This window comes from Elephas maximus, chromosome 8 (assembly GCF_024166365.1).
Source record: "Elephas maximus indicus isolate mEleMax1 chromosome 8, mEleMax1 primary haplotype, whole genome shotgun sequence".
Classification (NCBI taxonomy): domain Eukaryota; kingdom Metazoa; phylum Chordata; class Mammalia; order Proboscidea; family Elephantidae; genus Elephas; species Elephas maximus.
In genome coordinates, this window is record NC_064826.1 from 107,133,426 (window position 1) to 107,150,786 (window position 17,361).

At 41.2% G+C, this 17,361-nt stretch overlaps 1 protein-coding gene across 5 annotated transcripts in view; it reads right to left on the reverse strand.

The window, feature by feature from the left end:
* Window positions 1-17,361, reverse strand: part of EGFR (epidermal growth factor receptor) — a 225,495-nt gene that overhangs the window by 73,984 nt on the left and 134,150 nt on the right. For all 5 annotated transcript variants that reach the window (XM_049893449.1, XM_049893450.1, XM_049893448.1 and 2 more), the window contains exons 2-3: window positions 3,365-3,516; window positions 938-1,121 (exon numbers count right to left, since the gene is read on the reverse strand). In XM_049893449.1, the coding sequence (XP_049749406.1) occupies window positions 938-1,121; window positions 3,365-3,516 (336 nt within the window). The remainder of the gene's footprint in view (window positions 1-937; window positions 1,122-3,364; window positions 3,517-17,361) is intronic.

A 17,361-nucleotide genomic window follows, 5' to 3' on the forward strand; every position in this document is an offset into this window, starting at 1 on the left:
ATGTGGAAACTGAAACAAGAGGTTAAATAACACACCCCAGGGCCATCTGGTAAGCCACGGAGCTGGGGCTGGAACCCAGACAGTTTGGCTCCAAAATCCATGCTCTTAACCACACGCTGCCTCTCATTATGATAGAGCTGTGAGGCAAGGCAGGCAGAGAGGGGCAGATTGAATGTAAGTAATAGGCCTGCACACCAAATGCACGTATAACACAAATTAGTATTAGCATAAACCAGAAACGTGTGCGTGGGTGCCCCGAGCAGTTAAAGTGGTAAGTGAAGGTTCCAAAGGAAATTCTGCAGAATGGCAAAACCAAGGAGCCAAACCAGAGGGGAGTGCCTGGCTAGTTCCAGGCTCGTCTTTGGATACAGGGCCCAGATCTCGACTTCTGACTACAAATGCCCCTGCTATGTAACCTCCTTGAATCAGGCCTATGTGGCATAAGGGAAGGGTAAGGACTCTGGGGCAGAGATTTGGTGCCATCCTGGACTTCCTATTTCCTGGTTTGGGGTCTCGAAACTGTCACAAATATGGGTTGCTGTTTAATGTATGTCCCTTATACCTGAGGTCCAAGTAATAAAGTTGGCAGTTATTCACTCTCTATGCATGTAAACTTTCCATTCTACTTCAAGCCATCTGTCCATACTTTCTATTTCTGAGTCTTTTCCATTTCTTACTAACTCCCCGAATACTTTTCCATGTCCCTGGAAGAGTTGGGACCTGGCTTAAATTTTCCATTCCTATCCTATCATCTTTCATTATATCTCAGTAACTTTAATCTGCTTGTATCTTGCATGATGCCAGCTCTCAAAGCATATAGATTTGAAGAATAAAAGTCTTCTCTGAGAAGAAATGCAAGACGTTCACAGGAAGAAGGGCATGGAAGACCACCAGAGCCGCTCTGCATTTACAATCTCCCTATGCCCCAGCCACGCACCCTGTAAGTTCCTCATGGGCAGCTCCTTCACTCCGGTTTTATTTGCACCATAGTTGGATAAGACGGCCAAGGCATAGGTGTTTTCATAGAGTAGATTTCCTCTGATAATCTGCAGGTTTTCCAAGGGAATCCTCTCCACTGTGTTGAGGGCAATGAGTACATAGCCGGCGACCTCCTGGATGGTCTAAGAGACAAAATGTGAACATGTTATTTTGAGAGACACAAGGATTAAAGTGGGTCCAAAGATGCCCAGGACACCTGACTGAAATGTAATGCACACAAGTGGCTAAAAATATAAAGTATGCAGGTGACTGAAACTGGGGGAAGGCAGGTGACAGGGTTTACAATTATTCCGGCATTTTCGTCTTAAAGTCTGCCGGCATTCATAAACGGTAATGTGCATTATTTAGAAATGCAGAGACTGTCATTTTACTTGGTGTTCAATACACTCAGATCAAAGTGGAAATGTTTTAAGAATTATTTTGTTTCAGTCTTGCATGCTTTCTTATTTCAAAAAATCAAAACCCAGAAGAAGGCCAAGCAACTCCAATCAATGTTCAACTACCATTCACTTCGGAAGCCTTCAGAGCCAGCGCCATCTGGTTCACTTCAGTCTAATGTTAAATATTAAGAAATTTTGTAAACTGGTTGTTAAACTCCTGGTAGCTTGAAATCTGCCATGGTGGAAGTATTTACACCAAGGAAATTGGCAAATGCTACAAAGCAGGGTTCTTTTTTTTTTTTTTTTCAAGAGCCAGTTTACCAGCATATCACTACCTGAAGCAGTGGTTAAGGGATTAATATCAGTGTTTATGTTGATACTGGAATGACAGAGTAGTTTGCTTCTCTTTGATGCAGGTAGTCCCCGTTCTTAAGTCTGTCCTTAAGTCGAATTTTTATGTAAGTCAGAACAGTTAGGTAAAGTTCGTACCTAATGTCAGTTAGTCAAATATTTGTCTTAGTCTACAGTATATCTTTCTATGCATAAAAAGCATGAAAGAAACACTTCCAGATATGCTAAAACATCTTGAACACAATAATATGGTAATAATAATAGTAATAATACTATTTTCACGTGCATCACAAGGTAGCACCCGTTAGTATGTACCTCTAATTTTTAATGTAATAGGCTTTACGGGGGTTGTTTTGTAACTACGGGTTGTACATAAGTTGGACATTTGTAACCTGGGGACTGCCTATGTTCTTTTCCAGCCACACCCGCTCCTCACTTACAGACATGGTTAAGTTCCAAAGATCAGGCCATTATGCAAAAACCTGCGTTATGAGAAAATGGAGAATTTTTTGACCATCCATTTGTCTGATTTTTTTTTATTTAGAAAATATGATCATAGAAACAATAATACCTAAGATTCACTGATGTGCTCATCACTGTGATGAGTCCACTTATAGATTATTCCTCTGCAGAGAAGGAGGCCTGGGGGAGGAAAAGCTAGATAAAGCCTGGCTGTGTGACTGCAGGGCCCATGGCTTAACCACTTCACCTCCTCCTATGCTGGGTCAGGGCTTCCCTCACAGAGCCGCTCAAAGGGTCCACTCCCAGCCCTGCAAGTCCTGTGTTCACCATCCAGGAGCCTGCTCTGCCCTCTGGGCCTCTGCCTGGCTGCACCCGATTCCACCAAGGTGATGGCTTTGGGCGCAATTCAGCTCACTTTGGGATGTTACTAAAACCGTATGCATTTCTTTCAAACACCATCTCTGATGCCTCTTTCCTCCCTTCTGAGCCCACAGCAATTTTGAGTTGCAGGGCCTCAGGCCATATAGGAGCTGGAAACACAGGAACAGACACCTGCTGGCTTGGCCCTGCATGTGCATTTGCCCAGAGACCATGGCAGGACGTGGCACCGCTGCCGGCTGGAGGGAGTGGAGGGCACAGGCAGCGTGGCCCAGCTTCCTGGAGGCTGCCCAGAGACCCTCCTCAAGGGAGGGGATGCTCCACAACCGTTGCCCCCTTGCCCACTGCCTTCTTCATGTGCAAAACAGTTGGGATAATAGATTTTTTACTATTGTGTAAATGCAAAATATTGGATAACAAGATAGTTGGTAAGTGAGGAGCAGGTGTATACTTGGAACTACCTCATAAAGTGGCCTTCTCATAAAACTCCTCTCATAAAACCAAAACCAAACCTGCTGCCGTCGAGTCCACTCCAACTCACGGTGACCCTAGAGGACAGAGTACAACAGCCCCACAGCGTTTCCGAGGAGCAGCTGGTGGATTTGAACTACTGACCATCTGGTTAGCAGCCTAACTCCTAACCACTATGCCACTGGGGTTCCATGTAGTTCCCTAGAAACTGTAACTGCTATAGCTAAAGATATACACTTAAAATTGAATTCTACCAAGGACTCTATCTACTCGTATTTACTCCCATGATAGTCGGGTAGGAACATCACATTCAGTGAACTAACCTTTAAGAAGGACAGGTCATAATTCCTTTGCACGTAGGTAATTTCCAAATTCCCAAGGACCACTTCACAGTTATTGAACATCCTCTGGAGGCTCAGAAAGTGATCTTCAAAAGTGCCCAACTGAGTAAGCTTGTTGCTCGTGCCCTGGCAAACTGGAACGAAGGAAAAAAGATACCACGTGAAGTGCTGAGTAAAATAGCAGAAGGAAAATAAAGCAATATTCGTACACTTCAAGTAACTTGGTGAGCTTTAATGACATGATATTAATTTTGATCAAAGGACACTTCGAGGCAAAAAATGTTTATGGTGCCATTCATAATAAGGAATAGCTCATCCCTACAATGCATGGAATTACATTATATCAAAACACACATACACACAAAAGGTTAAAAATTCAAGGAGAAATCAATGAAAAGTCTGTGAAAGTCTTTCAGACAGGATGTCTATAGGAGTGCCAGGAGTCCAAAAAAAAAAAAAAAAAAAACACAGGGCATTTTAATCATATAATTACAAGGTTCAATTAAGAGCTAGGAAGTGAAATTTTTCCTTTACAAAAATATAGCATGTCACATCACGTGTCCAAAGAACATTCACCAACAACATATACTAGGTGATATTTTCTGACCACAATGGTGTAAAACCTAAAATCAATGACAAAGTGTAAATTGTTGTTGTTGTCAGGTGCTGCTGAGTCGATTCCAACTCAGAGAGACCCTACGTATAACAGAATGAAACACCGCCTGGTCCTGCGCCATCCTCACAATCACTGTTATGCTTAAGCCCACTGTTGCAGCCACCGTGTCAATCCTTCTCGTTGAGGGTCCTCTTTTTCACTGACCTTCCACTTTACCAAGCATGATGTCCTTCTCCAGGGACTGATCCCTCCTGATAATATATTCAAAGTATGTGAGACATAGCCTCACCATCTTTGCTTCTAAGGAGCACTCTGGTCATACTTCTTCCAAGGCAGATTTGTTCATTCTTTTGGTAGGCTATGGTATATTCAATATTCTTCAACACCACAATTCAAAGGTGTCAATTCTTCTTCCGTCTTCCTTATTCAACATCCAGCTTTCAGATGCATGTGAGGCGACTGAGAACACTATGGCTTGGGTCAGGCACACCTCAGTCTTCAAGGTGACATCTTTGAATTTCAACACTTTAAAGAGGTCTTTTGCAGCAGATTTGCACAATGCAATGCGTCTTTTGATTTCTTGACTGCTGTTTCCATGAATGTTATTGTGGATCCAAGTAAAATGAAATCCTTGACAACTTCAATCTTTTCTCCATTTGTCATCATGTGGCTCATTGGTCCAGTTGTGATGATTTTTGTTTTCTTTATGGTGAGGGGTAATCCATACTGAAGGCTGTGGTCTTTAATTTTCATCAGTAAGCGCTTCAAATCCTCTTCACTTTCAACAAGCAAGGTTGTGTCGTCTGCATAAGGCAGGTTGTTAAAGTGTAAATTAAAAACCCCAAAAGCCTGGATATTAAAAATATTCCTCTAAACAATAAATGCATCAAAGAAAAAAAACAAAGGTTAATTATAAAATATTCAGAAAACAACAAAAATGAAAACGTAAGACATAAAAACATGCACAGCCATTGAGAAACCAACATGTTCTTTGGTCTTGGCCACACACACTCCGTGTTAGTCCACCCAGCACAGGCGTAGGTGCCTTGCTTTGTATCACCTGCTAGGACCCAATCTTGGTGCTCTTAACTCCCTAATGTTTTAAGGTATCAAACCTAATCCAAGAAAACATTTTAAATCAGGGGACAAAGTTAGACTACAGACATGCCCTGGTGTAGTCTGTATTTAAATTAAAGGGGAGGGTTACATGAAGATCATATTTACAAGCCTGGCTCTTTGAAAGACATGTTTAGGCAAGCATAAGAAAACAAAGAGGTTTGGGGCTTTTGAAGCAGGGAGCTTGTTAAAGAACTCTACTTTGAACCAAATGATCCTAAGAGTGAAGAAACAGGGCCTCTGGCTTTGGACATGTGGTTCAGACCTGGCCAAGCTCTTCCCTTGTCTGTAAGGCACTCCTGCAATCCCAGAAACCAGGCGGTGGAGCATAAAAACAAAGCTGAAGTCAATAAGCAGGTACTTTCCTCAGGAACTCTTTCTAAGCATGCATTTCTATTTTATAGGCTCCTTTATTCTCTCCCCATGGGAATTATTCTAAAGAGTATCATCCGACAGTCTGTTCTGGCACGACTGTGCCGCAGAAATGAGGCACATGTTCACACACTGCGTAACGGACCTGAAACAGTCACACAAACAGTAAACATGAAGCAATCTCCACATCCTCTTTAGTGCTCTGGGGATTTCCCTCTTTTTCCCTTTTATGTGCTCATTCGAATAATTTGGTGGTAGAAAGACCTCTCACATTGGAAGATGAAAGTCAAAAAAGATGGGAGTCCCTAGTTACTTATGCCAGGAGCAGAAGGATTCCATAATTCTTCCAACCATAACTCTGGATTGACCCAGAAGTCTGTGGCCAGCTTTTACCGAGGAGAATGGGCTGCTTTGATGGTGACCTCACACTGGAACAGTTGAATGCAGTTGGCTGCCGCACATGGGATTTCCCAATTCTAAGGTCCTTAAAGATGCCACCACCAATATAGGTATTTGGTTTTGACAATGACGTGTGACTTTCCACTGGCACAACTCGGAACAAAATCTGCTTTCTGAGCTGCCAGCCCTGCGGTTTTGAGATCTGCTCTCGCCCTAACTTCCAGCTTAACTGACCGACTGTGGTCTGAGTAGCCAAAAGTATTGGTCACGCCAGTTGAGCAAGCCCGGTGACCAGCATGGACTCAAACTTAGGGTTGGAGCAGGTTTTGTAAGAGTTTCTCCCAATACACAAAGGGATGAAAACAAAGGGAGTTGCTCTGATTTAAAACGGTCAAGGTCATCAGCTTTTAAGTTTCTCAGCTGAAGCAAAGAACCTTTACTATTAAATAAACTAGGAAATAACTTTTGCCAGTAAAATAAAGGAACCCAAACCCATTGCCATCGAGTCGATTCTGACTCATAGTGATCCCATAGGGTTTTCAAGGTTGTAAATCTCTACTGAAGCTGACTGCCACACCCTTTTTCCTGCAGAGCCTCTGGTGGTTTTGAACTGCCGAACTTTTGGTTGGCAGTTGATTGCTTTAACCACTGTGCTGCCAGGGCTCCTTAAGATAGAGGAAAACATTTCATTTAAGCTTAGTTGGTTAAATTACAGGGGAAAAAAAAAAAGGCATCTTAAAAAAGCTTCACTTGTGCTTTCGGTCATTCCAAAATTACTAAATGAGCACCTGAAGTATTTATTTGATGATACTTGTCATGAGCCTTCATTGTCTATAATTAGCATGAATTGCTTTGCTATTCAGAAAAAAGATACTGTATTTGGAAGATAATACAAACATTATACATAACTGATGTCAAGGTTAATTAAAGCATTTTGGGAGGCAACTGGACAACTTGTATAAACAAATAAATATACTCAAATTCTATGTCACGATGATTCTACTTTGGAAAAGTATTCTGAGGAAATAATCTAAATACAAAAAAAAAGGCACCTGCACAATGTCGTTAATTACTTCTTTAATAATGGCAAAAATTGCAAAAAACCTAAATGTCCAGCTGCCTAACATGTTTATTCTTCAAAATAAAAAAGCAGTTGGTATATTATTTGATCCAGGATAAGGCAAGTTCATCTTGAATCCTGTCCTAGGGTTAATTACTAAAGCATTAAATCACTTCAAGGCAGTTTCTTCCGAGGCTTTCTCCTGCCACCTACCTAGCCTTCCTACGCCATTATGGGGGTGTACATCTCAGTTTGCCCACAAGCCTGGGCAAATCTGTCTGACTGATTAAGGAACAACATTAAAACAAGTTTCTCCAGATTTGCCCAAATCCACTTAGGTGCTTTGGGAATTGCCCAAGTAAATTCATAATTGTTTTAATTTGTTGTTTTTCTCAAGTACACATAAATGAATGCCAAAGTACTCAGGTTCTTGTAAATTCCTCCCTTGGGCCTCCTAAGTCATCTCTGCTTCCATCTTTGCCCCGTTTTCCACAAAGCGTTGTTTAAAAGCATCAATCACATCACGCTACTTCCGGGTTTGAAACCACCCAAAAGCTTCCCAGTATAATTAGACTACAGTCCCAACTCCTTTCTGCGGCCATTGTGGTCTAGGTGATCACACACCTTCTCTTAGCCTCTCTTCCCCTGGTTCAATGTCCCAGCTACACTTCCCTATTTCTCTTGAGCCGGGAATGTTCTTCTACACCATCTCAGATCTTGTAATGTCTGCCTCCATTTTATCACTGAGGTTCTAACTCGTTGGCCGTCTCTTTAGAAAAGCCTGTTCTGGAACCACGTTAACTGAAGTATCCACCACAGCATTCTGTCCCAGTACCCTGCCTTCTTTTCTCCCTAGCATTTACTGCTACCTCTCTCCACCAGAACACAGGCTCGATAGCAGGCACTCTGTGGATCTCGTTCGCCCCTTGTGCCCAATCCCTGGCTAGTATGTATATCTTGGACACACTGACTGCTGAGGCGTGTGCACACATGTGGTTGCATTTATATTTTACTTGTGATGGCACGTGCTTAGGTGACCAAAATCTTGGATTCCTTGGTGCTTCTACTTTTCAAGTGTCTTATGGAGGAGGAGTAGGCGATAGAGATATTGGAGAACAATAGTCCTCACACATTTCTGGCTGCTCATTGTAAAATCTTTCTAACCTATATGCAAATGTGCAGAGGGAAACGTTTATTAGTGGTTGCCTGGGCCTGAAAAAAAAGAAAATGGGAAGTTACTACTTAAGGGGTACTGAGTATCTGTTTACAGGGTAAAAATTTTTGAAAATGGAGGGCGCTGATGGTTGCTACAACACGGCAAATGTAATTAATGTCACTAAATTGTACACTTAAAAAATGGTCAAAATGGCAAATGTTTTGTTATGTGTATTTTCCTGCAATTAAAAAAAAACAAAAAATCTTTCTAACCTAGACGACACAGTTGATGAAGCTTTAAAAGCAAGGAAAGGATTTTTTTCCCTACTTTTCATGCTGAAAAAGATTTAAGGAAGTCTCAGGATAACATTTATAAAATGGATTGAAAAACTTATCAGGAAAAAGCACTCAAAGGACTTGCCAGAGCTTTCATTATATCAGAATTTACAAATATGTTTTCGCCTAACTGAAATTTGGTAACTTTGAAGTTACCAAAGGACATAGGTATGTACATTATGACATCAATTAAGCTAAAAGGGAGAGAAATAAGACAGGAAGAAATAACACAAAGTTGTTAACAATTGTCATTTCTTAGTAGTGGTATTATGGATGTTTTTCTTATTTTCTTCTTTATGGATTCTGCGCTTTTCAAATTTTCTACTGTTATTATTATATTATAATAATTACCTAGTAGAAAATTTACAAAAATCTGTATTGAACAATGCCAAAGGGAGGATACCAAAAAAGCCAAACTCATTGCCCTTGAGTTGATTGCAACTCATAGCAACCCTATAGGACAGAGTAAAACTGTCTCATAGGGTTTCCAAGGATCGGCTGGTGGATTCAAACTGCCAACCTTTCAGTTAGCAGCTGAGCTGTTAACCACTATGCCAACAGGGCTCCAAAGGGAGGACAAACAGGATGTCTTAATTTTAAAATGAAAAACTGATGCTATATAGATATTAAGATTCTCAAAGTTTTGTGTTGTACCCATTTAATGGCAAGGTGAAAGTGCTTAAAAATTAGAATAATAGATGAACAATAACAAGCCATCTACGGAATGTGTTAGAAGGGCAAGTAAGCTGTAGTTTATTGAAACCTCATTACAGCTCAGAATAGTAGCATATGGTAACTATTAAAAAATACCATGCACTACACAGAGATGTTTGAACTTGGGTTTTCAAATTACATTAAAAAAGTTTTTTTTTAATCTATAAAATATTTATATATTTATTTTGGAAAACATAGGATTAGTTTATCCCATAGAAGCAATGTTATAAATTGTGATTACAGCCTATGAAATTTACTTAACCCACACAGTAGCTTATAATACCAGGGAAGTAGAGAATCTATGGTTGTGAGTCATAATGAAAATAATTGGAAAAACAATAAAAGTAAATACAAAGTAGCATTTAAATCTTCATTGTGGATTTAATCAAAGTTTTGTGCAATGGCCAAAGTCTCATAATTGTGAAAAAGACTTTTCAGCATTTTCTAGAACTTTGTTTTTATCAGTGGTTCCTTATTTTACCATATTTGATTTCATAATCAATAAATAGTCCTTATCTGGCAGGCTATGTGCTAAATTGAATTTGAATTTACATTCAAACTTGGAAATGCACATGTAATACTCAAAAAGTCTTACGTATTTGATGGCTTTCCACAAGCTGTATAATATGCGCTGATTGGACTAAACATACCAAGCTTTGGCATGCCCAACACAGCTGCAAACTAAAGGAACGCTAATTAAATTAACAAGCAGAAGACTTTAAAATAACATATCTTTTAATTTTGAGTTGGGGAATAGAACACAACAACTGGTTCTTTCCATCCTCATCCTTCTCCGAGCCATTACAAATAATTCCAAGCCAACTTAATGGTTTACCATACACTGTTCACGGCACCCAAATCGTGGCAATCTATTCAGGCTGGGCCTCTTCAATTACGCCAGCAAAAGATTTTTCCTCCCACTTTTTTTTTTTTTAATGGATTGAGCATATTTGATGGGTTGTGCTGAAGTTATAGATAGTTTAAAATTCTAGACTAAGAGACATGAATTTTCATTATTGTATTATGTTATCTGTCCAAAGAACAGTCCTAAGAATGAAAATTAATAATCATAAATCATAGAGCAATCTATCCATTTTTCACAGGTAGTAGAATGACCAGTCAATCAGAAATTAATTTGTCCTATTAGAAATTGATTTGGACTAAAAAACCTTCAGAAAATAATACCCACTGATTTTTTTTTAATCCATTCAATCCAATATAGATTTACTGAGTATATACTATGCACCTAGCAACACACTTTGCCTGGCAGCCAGCTTTTCTGATCACCTGTATGTTCAAGACATGGTCATTATGTATTGACCAAAAATTCACATGGAGGAAAGCAGATTATTTATATAGCAATAGACCTGTACGTGGCTGGAGTACTCTTTTACAGAATACTGAATGCTGAACAGGGTATACTGAAGAAGGGCAGAATACTGGATTTGGTTTAAAATCCTGCTATGTGAAAATATAAACAGTAGTGAATGTGGTATGCCTGGAGTTTCCTTCCTAGAGATATCATAAGTAAGCTCCTCCTTCTGGCCAGCGCTCTGTTTTTCCAATCTCTTCGTTGGGGACTATTGCTTACTCATGTTCATGGGCTCCCTCTTCACATGTAGACATACTTCTGAAGTGAATAATCCCACTTCCCTTCCAAAAGTCTGTCAGCCAAACCACCGCTTACACCCTTTGCCTCCACAGCCATTTCAGATCTTCTGACCTATTTGTTCAGTGCTTTCTTGCCTTCCTCAGATTAGTACTTCAGACCTACCAGTGAACGGCAGTGCAGAGTCAAGAATAACACTGGTACCTGGTATTTGCACTATAACTCACAGTTCTTTAAGCTCTTTGGGTTTAGGCCTCGCCTCAAGAAGGAAATGTGCATGTGAACGAGGTGTTGGAGAGCTGATTCCACTCTGCTAATATACAAGAACCCACTGAAAAAGTTGCATGGGCTTGCTCATCTGATTCACTGACTCCTACCATTAAAGAACTGGGCAGTATTATGGTTGGTGGAGATAAAACAGAGAGGTTAGTAATTACAGGGGGTAAGACCAAAGACAGAGTGATGAGAAAAAGTGGGAAATATACAAGTCCAAGATGGAGTAGAGTCAAAGACTTCAGCTTGAAAACTGGCTTCAAAACCTGACCAAAGTTTGACTTCTGGAAAGCCAGGTCTTTGTTTAAACTCGAGAAGACTTCTCTTTGTTTGCTACAACCTTTCAACTCTCACTTTATTTCATTCTTCGTTAAACAGAAAACTGGTAAACAAAAAAGAGTATGAAAGGTTGCTGGTGGGTGGGAGTACAATCCCACAGATCCAACATCCCCATAGCCCTGGACATGCTCAGTTGGCAATGCTCTATTTCTTCAACAATTTCTCATAAGACAAATCACGGTGCAGTTTTCTCTTCCTAGACACACCCTCACAATCTGTGCCATTTCCAGCAAGGTGATGTGGAGGTAAGGAGAGGTAGGGCTGCCAAGACTTCATTACTCTGGGCACAGTCCCCACCCAACTCACATACCTCTCCTTTATATTCTGCTTCAGACCCACATGAATCACTCCCTAAGGATAAATGCTGAGTAATATTTCCCGTATTTCTTTGGGCTGCTTATTGCTGGTTGAGTTGTTCCTCTAGAATTCATTTGAATGCCACGCATGGCTGAGAAGCATCATGACAAGGTGGACTGATAAGCCTCAGAGGTTACCACAGCCACTCAGTAAGAGTCATTCCACCCTTGCTATGAGATCTGTACCAGGGGCATGAGAAGTTGCTTGTTCTTTTGTTCATTCATTCAGTGAAGACATATTTATCAAACTAGTACCAAGAGAGTTACCAAGGGTGAATTAGATGTATTCACTGTCCTGAAGAAGTATATTCGCCCTTTGGGGATATGACTTTACACATGAAATAATAACAAGACATCCCCAAACTAGGTAACGTAAAGATGTGCTAAATGAACACAAGTCAGAAAGAAGAGAAGTCTCCAAGCTCAAGTTGTCTGGGAAGGGAATACCAATATTCCTTATTACCAGGAGGTCCCTGGGTGGAGTAAATGCTTTGCTCTTGGCTACTAATCAAAAGGTTGGTGGTTAGAACAGCAGAAGAAAGGCCTGGGGATCTGTTTCTATAAAGATTACAGCCAAGAAGTTCCTTTGGAGCTCATGGGGTCGCCTCTGTAAGGTATGGGGTCACCATTCTTCATTACTGAACAAATGAAAACATCATAATTCACATTCAGACTGAAATAAAAAGTTGCCTACAAGTACCAAGTGTTGGGCTTGGTGATTTCATCATACAGAGTCCCACAATTTACCACACTAAGAAAATAAGGTATAGTCTCTCTTCCATTTCTAATCTTCCCCCTCCTCTGGACCATTGCCCATAATCTAATTTGGGTGTACAAGTGATCCTTTCTTGTTTGTTTATAGTCATTGATGAGAATCACTTCTTCATTCATTCTTCTTATGGAAACTTTTCTGGAAAAGGTTTGTAATTTGCAAGGAAGTAAGATTTCTATTCTGAAATGGGCACTAAGTGCCCTTTCTGCAAATGTTTCTCTGCAGACTCTGGGTTCTACACAGCAGCGTGTTTGTCAGGCACCACTCCCACTCTGACACAAGATGGTTGACATGTTCTTTTTCAAATTTTTCTTCAATCTTAACCCATGTTTTTTTAAAAAATTGGTCTCTAGAATATAATTACTGAAGAAGAATTGATGCCTTTGAATTATGGTGTCAATGAAGAATACCGAATATACCATGGAATGCCAGAAGAACAAACAAATCTGTTTTGGAAGTACAGCCAGGATATTCCTTAGAAGCAAGGATGACGAGATTTCGTCTCATATATCTTGGATGTGTTATTAGGAGGGAACAGTTCCTGGAGAAGGACATCATACTTGGTAAAGTAGAGGGTCAGTGAAAAAGAGGAGGACCCTCAACAAAGTAGATCGACACAGTGGCTGCAACAATGGGCTCAAGCATAATAATGATTGCGAGGATGGTGCAGGACCAGGCAGTGTTTCGTTCTGTTGTACAAAGGGTCGCTAGGAGTTGAAACCGACTCGAGGGCACCTAATAACAACAATGCATAACTGGCCATTTCTATAAATATGCACACGTTTACGCTGCTTTAACCATGAGCATTAGAAAACAAGCACACAAATAACTCCCCCACCAGAAAAAAGGAAAACAAAAGTAAAGAACAACAACGAACTAAACAAAAGAGCAATCATTAGGAGACCAAGAGAGGGCCATTACACAGTGTGTTTTCTTCTGAAAACAAACATGCTCCCTGCACTCCTCCCTCCCTCTGCGGCCTCTCTACCTCTGTAGCACTTGGCTGTCCTTAGCTATTGCATGATTTCCACCATCCCAGGAGGCTTTGCTGTGTGAATACTTCCTCCTCTTGTAGAACCACAGGAAAGCTCAGGGGATGATGGAAGAATCAGTAGAGGAGATTGCAAAGAACTTTTGATGTTTTCTATTGGGTAACCCATAGAATTAAGGACAGATTTAGAATCTTCCCTGAGGATCGAGCATGGAACTATAGGTACCTAAATGTGCAGGACAATAAATGAAGCAAGATGCTGGGGAGGCAGAAAGAAGCTCGATGACTATATTAAGTAGTTGCTGTTGAGTCCGTTCTGACTCATGGCATGGCAACCCCATGTGTGTCTGGGCAGAACTGTGCTCCATAGGGTTTTCAATGGCTGCTATTTCAGAAGTAGATCACCAGGCCTTTCTTGAGGCACCTCTGGGAGGACTTGAACTACCAACCTTTTGGTTAGCAGCTGAGTGTGTTAACCATCTGCACCACCCAGCGACTCCAGTGGGAAACCCTGGTGGCTTAGTGGTTAAGAGCTATGGCTGCTAACCAAAAGGCTGGCACTTTGAATCCACCAGGCACTCCTTGGAAACCCTATGGGGCAGTTCTACTCTGTCCTCTAGGGTCGCTATGAGTCAGAATTGACTCAACGGCAGCGGGTGTGGGACTCAAGTGACTATCTAGGGGGTACTTAGAAAATAAATGGATTTAAGATGTGTGGTTGGGAGTGTATGGGGGCACAAAGCTGACACAGCTGAGATTTCTAAGCTGCTTTTCACACCTGAGCTTGCCCTGGGCTCCCTCAGACTGGAGCTATTTTCTGTGTGGAGCCATCTTATCTTTTTTACTGTTGGGAGTGAATGAGAAGCAGTGAAAGGGAGGAAAATAATCTTCCTAAGGAAGTTACTGGCCTGGTTTCAACATCGAGCTGTGAGCCTACTTGCTTATTTTCAAGTTATACAGAAACACACCAGATCCTCAGTAGAACTATTTGAAGCAATGCTTTATTTTCTCATAAGGTTTTTGAAAATTTAAAAAACAATGCAGAAGGGGAAACCATCACCTGTTCTGGTGGCAATAAGACAATAAGCAATCAAACCGTTGTTGGTGCATTTTGATGACCACTGGACTTGGAGTCACAGGGCCTGGGTTGGAGACTGGTGTCCACCTCTACCGAGGGAACTGCCCAATCTCTTTGAGCTTCTTTTTTCTTCATCTATAAAACAGGGACTTATGTACCTTAAGAAGCCCTGGCGGCCCAATGGTTAAGCATTCAGCTGCTTACGAAAAGATTGGTGGTTTGAAACTACCAGCCAATCTATAGGAGAAAGATGTGGCAATCTGCTTCAGTAAAGATTTACAGTCTTGGAAGCGCTATGGAGACAGCTCTACTCTGTCTTCTTGGGTCGCTGTGAGTAGGAATCGACTCAACAGCAACGAGTTTTGGTCTGGTTTATGTACCAGCTAGGAGAATTGCTGGTCAAAGCATCCAACATGTGGGAAAGCCTTAACAAATATTACTAAGACTTGAATCTGAACTAAATCTGCATTGTGTCCCAGTAGAATGAATTGCTTCCTTCCTTCCACGCACTCTCAGTGATTGACCCCTTCTGCCCTTCTGCTCACATTGTTGATGTGTGGCCTGGCTTGGAACCACCAGATCTTGATGCTGAAGGAGGAACAGCTGATGCTGACCACAGCTGACTGGCCTGCCATGGCCAGAAAGACTGGCCTATGGTTTGAGAGGATAGCATCTGGACCCATCTCTGCCCAAGGAGCCTGTGCTGGGCACAGAAAGCTGAGGAAGCCACACCTATTGCGTGCCTTGGAGCAAAATTCCCTTAAAAGAACTCCCAGCTTGCAGCTCAGAACATTTTCTATTGTTATTATTTTTCACTTAGAAAAAGGCCTCGCCTGACCCTTTGTGGTGGTTTTGTAAGTGTAGTTGGGTCTGTGTGTTGTGTGTGTGCACATGGTTTGATTTAATGCTCATTTTAACACGAACAGTCTCTTCACTTACTCCTACTCAATTTACATATCCCTTTTAAGTGCCATTTGAAAATTGGTAAAAGGAAGTAGCCGTGCACGGAGCACTGTTATGAGGTTAGACCTTGTCCCAGTGGGAGAGACCTGAAGCCTTCTCTCTCCCTGGTCGGCTCTGCAGTCCAAAACCCATTTCCTGGGTTTCTTGACTAGGAAAGATTGACTCAAAAATCACTCCCAACTACCAAATTAACTCAGAAACACCCAAAGTCAAGATTCTCCTACAGAAGAATCACAATTTTGTCTCAGAAAATTGTTCTAGTAGGGCCATACTATTATTTCTAGAACACATTAAACCACCCAGGAAGAGAGCTATCAACCAAAATTGACAGTTCTCTACAGAAGCATTTGATATTTGACAATCCTCTTGTTTGAAAGAGGAAATAACTGGGACGTGCCAACCACAGTTGACTTTTTATTGCTGCAGGTCTAAGGCTAGAACCTGGAGCATCTAAAACATCCTTTGTAAAGGGCCAGAGAATCAATATTTTCAGCTTTGCAGATCATATGGTTTCTGTCCCAACTACTGAACTCTGCTGTGATACAATGCGGAAACAGCCAGGACAATACGTAAACGAATGGGCACGGCTGTGCTCCAATAAAACTTTATTTGCCAAAACAGGCGGCAGGCTGGATTTGACCCATGGGCTGTACTCTGCCAACTCCTGTTTTAGAAGAAAGCCTACCAGGCGGTCAGGAAGTAAATTATTAAAATCCCCTTTATCCTGGACTTTCTAGAAGATAAACCTGATTAAGATATTTCTCCTCCTCCAAGGCCAAATTCCAAAAAGGGCTTTCTTAGGGTTAGGGTCAAGCTAAACGGAGGCACTGAAGTAAGACACAAAGTATTTAAAACTCATAGGGACAGGCAGGGTTTGGGGGTTGTTATTTGCGTGTGTGTGTGTGCGTGTGTGTACAGGGCGTTGCAGCTCTGGGCTAGGCATCAATTACTTTTGGAGTTGGACACCCACCCCATTCCCCGGCCATGCCTCAGAATCCTGCCCTTCCATAATCTTGACAAATGGCTGTCAACCCCTGCATGACCATTTTGGGTGACTAAGAGTTTTTTTTAATCTTCTTATGGGCTTGTGAAGCAGTCCATTCTTGTCTTTATAACTCCATTACATAATCATTGCTTACATCGATCTGAAATTAATTCCCTGGTAATTTCCTCTGGCTTATCACACAAGCATTTCTCTTCTACCTTACAGCTTTGGAGATACTTGAAGACATCTGACTTCTCACCACCTTTTCATCCCAATGCTTTCCTCTAAATTCTCCAGTCCTCCTGGGAATTCCCTGCATGTGGCCTCCCTTCACAATGACATCTTCTGGAAAGACTACCCCATCCAGCTCCTCTTCCTGCCTTCATCAGCCCTTGTAGCTGCCTCTTATGTACTTGTACTTGCACCAGCTCATACTTGGATGTTGAAAGCACTCTGTTGTTTCATAGGACACGTCTCTTTAAAGAGATAATGTCACTGGTGAACAACAGCAAGGTTTTTTGTTTCCTTTGCTTTCTCTTTAGTTTATTAAGTTGAGAGATTCAACATGTAATAGACGATGAATAAATACTGCTGAATTATTGAAATATCTGCATTAACATCATATGCAAGTTTTTCAATGGACTTCATTTACCTTTTTTTAAGTTTAATAACTAATATGGCAGCTGAGCAAGGAAAATGGAATCTCCCCTACATCTATTTAAAATAGAGCTGATGGTAAATTCCTCTCAAGCTTGCATGAGTTCCTTGCTTGAGTCTCTCTTAGGTTTTCATTTTCTATCATATCCTATTAACTTAATAAAATCAGATTTGCTGCTGACTGCAGA